The 8,733-nt window shown below is 42.2% G+C and overlaps 1 protein-coding gene across 3 annotated transcripts in view; it reads right to left on the bottom strand.

Annotated features, from left to right (window-relative positions):
* nubp1 (nucleotide binding protein 1 (MinD homolog, E. coli)) overlaps positions 1-4,035 on the bottom strand; it is a 28,169-nt gene extending 24,134 nt beyond the window's left edge. For all 3 annotated transcript variants that reach the window (XM_027002789.2, XM_027002790.2, XM_027002791.2), the window contains exons 1-3: positions 3,977-4,035; positions 3,479-3,583; positions 3,017-3,150 (exon numbers count right to left, since the gene is read on the bottom strand). In XM_027002789.2, the coding sequence (XP_026858590.2) occupies positions 3,017-3,150; positions 3,479-3,583; positions 3,977-4,007 (270 nt within the window). In that variant the 5' untranslated portion in view covers positions 4,008-4,035. The remainder of the gene's footprint in view (positions 1-3,016; positions 3,151-3,478; positions 3,584-3,976) is intronic.
* Positions 4,036-8,733: the final 4,698 nt, after the last annotated feature.

Here is an 8,733-nt window from a genome sequence, read left to right on the forward strand (position 1 = left end):
TAGGCCAGGCAAATGCAGACTTTCATGGCTTGTTACTCTACTTTAAAGAGGCAATTTATTGGTAACAGTATGTGTGGGGCTCTGGGCAGCTGGAGTCCACATCCAGGAGAGGGGAGTTTTCCCTACACACCGAACTCCAGGAGAGGGGGGCGTGCCCTACGCACTGCACTCCAGGAGAGGGGGTGTGTGCTCTACGCACTGCACTCCAGGAGAGGGGGGCATGCCCTTCACACTGCACTCTGGTGCCAGTGTTGATGTTTGGGTAGGCCCCAACTCCATGCCGCTTGGACTGTTTAAACAACATCTCAGAGCATAAGAACCAGCACAGCCGAAGGGATTTGTGAAGGTTCAGTGTCATGCACGCCTGTGCCCCTCCAAAGCATTCGATTGTGTGAGTGAATAAACTGTGGTGTGCAAGTGTGTCTGGGGTGGATAGCACAAAACACATAATCGCTGGGTACGTGCAACATTCCCTCACTGTTTTCTGGCTTTTATGAACAGGAAGGATAATCAAAATGCGAGCCGCATAACAGGATGTGTTCTACTATGTTTTTTTTTTTTCCCCTATACACAGACCTGCCATAAATCAACAGGGTCACAGCGGTCCTGCAGCGCAAACACAGAGCTTCAGAGGCACGTCCATGGTGAAGGCCACGCTCGTGGGTCTCGCGCACACACACGGGCCTGGAAACAGCTGTCGGGCACACCCGCCTTTCTCACAGTACGCACACAGCACACACAGCAACTGTCCTAGAGTCCAAGAAAGTCCTTCAGACTGGAGGGAGACCAAAGCGGAGAGCGCACGTGCTACAGAAAGCAAAGGCACATTAACCTCTCCAAGAAAGACAGCAAGGAGGTAGAAAAAAAGAAAGAAAAAACAGGCATAACCCACCAGCTTTAAGTGAGGTCATTTAATACACAGTACTGAACTGGAAGTGAATCACTTAAGATAGAACTTTATAAAATGTGGAACTCCATCTGCCACACGAATTTAAATTGTTCGAGGGATTTAAAATTAAAGATTACTCTGGTCCCAAAGCTGCCAACAGGTAGACAGAGCCGGCGGGACGACTGCTGACAGGTCTATTACAGCCATAGCGTTTCGGGTCTAGCTCAAGAAAACATTCCTTGGCTCACCAGCTTGCTAGCTCCAAGGTGTAAGAGGAGAGCAGCGGAGTACCCCGAGTGAACACAGCATGGAGGACTCCCAACTCTCACTCTCCTCACAGTAGACAAAAGAACTCCTCTTACATGAGGAGCAGAACAATCACGTGATGACTGAGTCTAGTACAACAGGATCCAACACCTGTCTACATTTAACTGGATGAAGGAAAAATGATTAAGAAAGAAATAAAAACTTATAGAAGTCCATCCTTCACACCATGCTTGTCCTTGTTGCAAATGACTAAGTCAGGTATTCACAGCAAGGTGTGTAATCAAGGCATAATCTATGTTCCTCCAACACTTTAGCAAATCATCTGGCAAGATTGCTGAACGCAGAGATCTGCATTACAGAGCTGGCGTCAAGCCACATTGCTATATTGCATTGTATCTTAGAGCACACAGGTTGGCTTACTCTGTTGACATTGTGTGTTCACCTCAGCCAAGCCCCATCCCCATTTTATTCCTTACACCCTGCCCTACAGCACATTTCTCATAAACCTTAATCACTTTCCATTACATACTTTAGAGAACAGAAACTCTGAATCAGGAGCATGGTGACTCACTGAAAATAGCTCGCTACTGACTGGACAGCAAACTACCCTGCTTGCATACCCATTTGCAAAGGGTACAATGTATCACAAGCAAAATCTCACACGGAGTGGTCTGCTGCTTTGTTAAACATGTGTTCAGATAATAGCTTATGAATCTAAAACAGCTGCACGCCTTAAATCTAGTATAGGACAACATTAACCCCTGACCTGATAATAGCACAACCTGTCACGGGTGGAACAGGACAGGTCGTGCACTGCCACACACTGGTGCCTGGTCTGCTGTTGTTTGCATCACCAGGTACAGTGCACTGTGTAGCACCTCATCATGCACCAAGGTCAGAATTAACAGTGCACAGACCAAACAGTCGCACTTTTATTACTGCTCAGGAAAACGGTGTCATATATAGCAAAAAAAAAAACAAAAACAACTAGAGAAAAATCCCTCAAACATTTATTGTAGTTGACTGCTTTTTGAGACACTGCACCAAAACAATAGAGGTTGCACAAGCTACCAACACATTCTTCTGTGGAATCATACAATAGTGTTTCCAAGAGGACATACTTCAGGAATGGGGTTGGGGTGGTCATTTGAATGGCATCAATTAAGCAAAATTACAAAATTTCAGGAAATTGTCGTGACACTCATTAGACTTAAAATACATTTTTGGGAGGGTGAGGGTTGTTTATTTTTGCTCAGTACTGCACAAATCAATCTGCTGCTACAATTCCAAAAAAACAGAGTCAAATGTAAATAAACAGAGGTAGATGTGGGTATATAGTTAACTGAATATTTGACTTTCTAACCATTCATCTTTTCTCAATGAGCTGCCTTCCTCCCAAGCCTGAGGAAACAACATAGCCCAGTTTAGTGAGCTCCCTGCTCTTCCAACTCTGATTCACCTCATCAATTCCAGTAGACTGTGCAGTGCTGTGGACCCAAATATAACACCTCTAAACCTGTTCCAGACCCCCATTACAGATACTCTTCTTGTAATGAAACTATTATTCTTATCCTTGAATTATGATCTGTATTATCCACAAGATGTTTTGTTTTTTTTTAATTGACAAGAAAAAGGGTATGTATGTATATTATATATATTCTATGCCACAGTTTATTTTCAAAGCAGTTTTAGATAAATTATTGCATGCTGGGCAAAGCATGTATTTTTGATTAGAATAAACACAGACAAATTTGTTTAAACGTGTCACAGATTAATTCTAAAACACGTTATAAAACGAGCCAAAGTGGAATAAAGTGGAATAAAGCGGAATTCCTCAATCAGTCCCATAGGTGGCCCTACCTCTTTGGTGCCATCACTGGCCAGTGCATGAGCCAAGTTTGCGCTGAATGTGCTCTTCCCAACGCCCCCCTTGCCTGATAACACTAGAATCTTATGCTTCACGCTGGCCATCTTCAGTCGGATTCCTTCTATGGCTATGAAGATGAGAGAGGTACACGTTTTGGATCATTTACCGTGCCATTGACGTTTGCATTAACAAACTCAGTGACCAACTCTATGTGGCAAAACGTTTTTCTTTTTGTTTTAAGAAACAAACTGCTGGCAACAACGTTAATATTCAACTGCCCATCAGTAGTATTACTTTGCTTTTTTTTCTGTCATTAAATTGTTTAGTGTTGCTGATAAAAATGCTTTACCAGACAATACTATGTTCACTAAATATTTCTTAAATGTTCGTGTGCACATGAATGCCAGTCAAGAGCTTGACAGGAGGAGAATAATGATGAAGAGCTGTGCAGATACCGGGGTCTGGAGCTTTGGGAGCGCCAGATGCGCATACTGATTGGTTTGGACAGCCCTCACACGCCGCCGACGTCCCCGCTTTCTCACTGGTGCTGCCCGGACAGTCTAAGCGTGCAACAAACGGCGTCATGAAGCCTGAATAGCGAAGTACAGGGAAGCTAGCTGGCTGGCTGGCTAGGCTTGAACGTATTCGTTCGACAATAACTATTCGCTAAATGTATCTGAAACTGAACTAGGAGAAAACACAACGACACATAATGCTCGCTAACAAACAATAATGTAACTTAGCTAACCTAATTACCACAAATGTAGGTCATCTTAACTATCCTAAATATCTACTCTGTTACCAAGTTACTGACAGCTAAACCTAGATTATTAGCATTACCAATTTGATAAGGGATGCATTCGTTCAGTCAATATTTGGCGGATACATAACAGCTGTAACTAAATTTAAAATTAGAAAATGACAATATGTCTTTGGTATAGAACTGAACTCACGTTCAGGAGCATCGTTTGGAACCTCCGCCATCCTTCAAATCATACTTCCGGTAGCGTGCAAAATACGACATTCCCCATCTAGAGTGTATTACAAAAGGTTCCGCATTGATAATATATTAATATTATGATAATATACTCCTAAAAGTCTGATATTTTAAATCAGATTTGTTGCGAAACGCATGATTACTTTAAATCTTAATTCCCTTATTACATGACGAATTACACGTATTGCTCAGATTACTTAGGCTATTATTATTATTATTATTATTATTATTATTATTATTATTATTATTATTATTATTATTATTATTATTATTATGAAGATATGTATCAAGTTCTTAACTGTAGCTCCCATAGTAGTCCTAATAAATTAAGTATGCATTGCACAAAGTTAACTGTTTCACCATGAACTATTGAGATATTAGAGGATGTTGCTGATATATATTTTAAAATCCCATCACCAACAAAGTCTTTTAGCATAACATTTCACATGTCACATGAACTCCTCTGGATCAACTGCTTTTTTGCTATCTGCTATGGATAACACATTCTTCCTGAATTGCTTGGGAATTCAGATTCCTTAAGTCAAATATAAGTTAAGGTTAGGCTCCTCAAACAACCAAGTTAATGATACCACCTGTAAAATTGACCATCTCCTCACAAATCACCATAGAGGAACGGTGAAAGGAAGTACTAAGTAAAGGCAGTCAGAACAAAGCCGCTGGCATGCAGTAAAGTTTAGGAGGGACACACAGATGTGGATGGGGAAAATGTTCTCTGTGGTCAATCTGGGCCAAAGGCCCCTTAGGGGCCATTTCAGAGGCTCCCAATCTCATCTGTGCTGTCTGCACCATTCCCACATGCATGGTTGACCTTGGACCCAGAATTTGCTCACTTTTCTGTATCATGTGACCTTGATACAAAGTTTAAGTTTATGAAATGAACCCAGAATACAGTCACAAAGTGGGTAGATAAGAGGACTGCTAATGTTGGTGTTCTGGATCAGTAAGATGGAACACAAAGTGACACCTTTAATAGGAGGTGCTGAGATGTTCAAAACAGGTGAAATTATGACCCGATATGGCAGTAGCCACATGTCTTGATGCTTAACAATGCATAAGCCTGTGTGTGAATGCCTTGTGAATGCCTAAGTTAGTGGTTTGGCAGAGTGGGTCGTCACCTGGTCCATGACATCGTGGAGATTTGAACTGTTAATGAAGAACAATGTCAGGTACTTCAACAACCTGACCCCAAAGGAAATGTTCAGAACCTGACAAATGTGGTCCCCTTATTACATTTAGGTAGAAGTGTAGGAGGTAGGTAGAAGTGATAAAATCATATAAAGGATAGCTAGGACCAATAGGAGAGATGCAGGGATAAAATTAAAAACAGCTGCTTTCCTCGGGGAAGTGACAGATTTCTAAAAGTGTGAACCAGCAATGGTGTAGGTGATGTATTGGTGGACAACTGTAGATTCAGAATTATAGTTCTGAACACAAGAGAAGGAATGCTGTTGCTTCAGATTTTTGATCAGGTTTAGGAATATGTAATTAATATTTATAATGTTGTTATGTCAAAGTGTTAATTCTTTTGGATGGTGTTATTCCAAACCCACCGAATGGGATCGGCGGAGCTAGTCCACACAGTATTCTTGTGCTATTGTGCTAGTTATTTTTGAAATCCTAACTGTTTGGTTCAGGTTAGGTTGGGACCTGGAATATAAAAAAATATGTATACCAGCTGGATTACCCCATTAGCTAAAATGACAATGTCCCACAGAGTGCTTTTAAAATCTTTGTTCCTTTGCAGTATAAACAGAACAAGCAGTATAAACATGCTTTGGAGTGGAACGTGAATGACAAACTTGACACAAAATGCCAGAAACCTCACAAATTGCACAAACAGTAAACTTTCACCATAATCTAAGACACCTGGATAATAAGGCAGTGCTTGGTGCTGGTACTGGTGCCAGTATGAAATCATCCCACAACTGCCAGTTTACTTCAGCTATGAACATTTATGCTGAGCTGCTTCAACCACAGTCGGGAAAGGGTTAATAGTTTGTTGTGCAGGGCACTTTTTATGAAGCTCCAATCATGTCTAGGCAGCACCAGTTTGTTTCCCAGACTCTCCCAGGAGAGCCGCGTGGCACTAGACAGGCTTGCTTTTGTTTCTGAATTGCCAGGTTCCGGATGTTTCTTTTCAAACAAGAGAGCAACATGACAAGCAAGGTGATTGGCTGACTGCTGCCCATTTGTTGTTCCTATGGAAATGATTTCGAGCATGACAATATGGAGCAGATGAAAGAGGGAAGACTCTCCGAGGCTTGAATTTCAATTATGATTTGTTGCTCAAGGTGTAGGAGCCCAGATGCATATGCATCTTATTGTGCATTAAGGAGACCAACACAGCTGAAAAGAGGAAGAGTGAACTTATGGATACTTTGAGGGGGAGGAAAAGTTGTGCTTTCACTGACAAACATTTTTTAGGAAATGTCTGAGGAGTCTTCCTGTATTTACTCAGATAGCAGATGTTTGGTTCTTTAGCACTGTGGTTCTTTGGTTTAGAAGGGAAGATACACCATGAACTATCCAGCAAAAAGTCTCGGGAGCAGATAGGTGGGACAGCACTTTGGCCGTTGTAGCCCTGGGTGTGTGGAGGCCCCTTTTTGAACCTGATTTTTTTTAATCCAGCGACAAGTGTGGAGAGCAACCCGATACAGCCTTTGTCTGCCCCACCCTGCATGATCTGTTGCTCGAGGGAAGCATTGTGGGATGGGGGAGTGCTCCACTCTCCAACTGTCCAATAAATGACCAGCTCCTTCATAGCTCCCCCAGGTAGGGTGTAGTCCAACGGAATGCACAACGCCCCTGGACTTAGCAAATCTTAGTAATAAAAAAAATATATATATATATTTATGCAGAGATATCTACTGCCTACAGAAAAATGTGCCAGTGGTAGCTCAGTGGTTAAGGTACTCAAATTGTAATAGGAAGGTGGCCAGTTCAAGCCCCACCACTGCCAAGTTGCCACTGTTGGGCCCCTGATCAAGGCCCTTAACTGTCATTTACCCAAGTTGTGCTCAGTCATAATTGTAAGTTGCTTGGGATAAATGTTCCTGTTAAATGCAACACAACATTTTGGAAGTTATCCAACTATTACTTTTTAATAGATAACAAAGGTTTTGTTGAATTCAAACATTATTCTGAATCAAGCATGTGTAATGCACCAATCTCTCCTGTAGGGGATGACAAATGAATCACTTCAAAGTGACAGATTGTTTATGATGAATGAAACTATACTTCATTCATTTTTTAAAAACAAAAACATTTGAAGTTAATAGATGATTCAGCAATAGACTGAAACTCCATGAGTCAAATTTCAGACCCTTTACAAAAACAAAAATTAGAAGAATTTTTTTGTTTGTCCCTTTTCTATTGTGTAAATAATAGCACTGTAGTAGAATGATACACACAGCTCCATTCACCCATAAAGTCATTAAAGCGAGAGGGGTGGAAGGCGAGGAAACAAACAGACTACCCATAAAAGTATCTCTGTCGCCTTAAAGAGCCCAGGGCAAGCCCAGAGATAAATGTCAGTTGGTTGCCGAGGAAACTATTAGACATAGTTGGACTATGATAGGCCAGGATCTGTCCCTGCTGTACTGGCTGCTGCAGTGTCAAACAATGCAAAGGGATTGTGTGTGTGTGTGTGTGTGTGTTTCCTTTTGTGTCCCAAAGACCAAGGGAAGGGAGTGTGCATTTATGTTTTATAGGGTTTGCTTTAGTGTTTTTTGTCTGTCCATGGAAATTGTAGATTGTGTACGGATGTAGAATAGGCATGCTGTGAGGTCTGGTTGTGGGAGTAGGGTTACTCCTGTGGGAATAAGAGTGGGTAGGCCTCACACATGTTGGTAACACTTACTAAAAACATTTGTGCAGTCCGAGGCCTTTATTATTTACTGAATCAATTATTAATGCAGAAAATGGAATATTTTTCTTTAATTAATTTAGTTCTCATTAACTCTGTGTCAAACCAAAACCAGACCTCACGCAAGCATGGAGATGTGGTCAGGGGGCCCACAGGGGTGGGCCAAGCTTCCTGAAGACAGCGATGCAAAATCCTGGGGTGAATGTGCTGGCTTGTGGGAGGAGACGGAAGGGGTTCTGGAGGCCATGCTCCCGTGACGTAGGCTCAGTTCAACAAAGTCAACATAGCCATCGCCCAGCAAAGACATATGACACCACATGGGCTTAGAGAAAACTCCAGATCCACCTCCTCAAGGTCACATGCACTCTTTCACTAGTCTGCACATACTGTGTTGCAGAGAAGCTCACTTCCAGTCCTAAGGTGTATAGAGTGAAACTCACTCTAGCGTTTTGTCTCTCAAGTGAGTTTAATGTCAGTTTAATGTCACAATACGTTTTGGAGAAATGTACCATTCTACCATACTGGATTTGACACATCAGCTAGCTGAAGCGCTGGGGTAAGTTTGGGGAAAACACCGCACTCTCCAATGAGATGGTTGTCCAGGGCTGGATCTGAATGCTTCCCCCAAACATTTTTTACTTTGGGCCTTCACTCCGAACCATTACAGAACAGTGGCTTAAATCTGCAGCTCAACACCCCCTCCCATCCTGAGACAGGCGGAATTAAAGAAAATCTCTGGAGCATGAGATGTCCTATCTGTGGGATTAGCAGCTACGCTCTGCTAAGACCCCTCGATGTGCTCTTGGCCCTGCTCGAGTGGAGCAGGC

This window comes from Electrophorus electricus, chromosome 1 (assembly GCF_013358815.1).
Source record: "Electrophorus electricus isolate fEleEle1 chromosome 1, fEleEle1.pri, whole genome shotgun sequence".
Lineage (NCBI taxonomy): Eukaryota > Metazoa > Chordata > Actinopteri > Gymnotiformes > Gymnotidae > Electrophorus > Electrophorus electricus.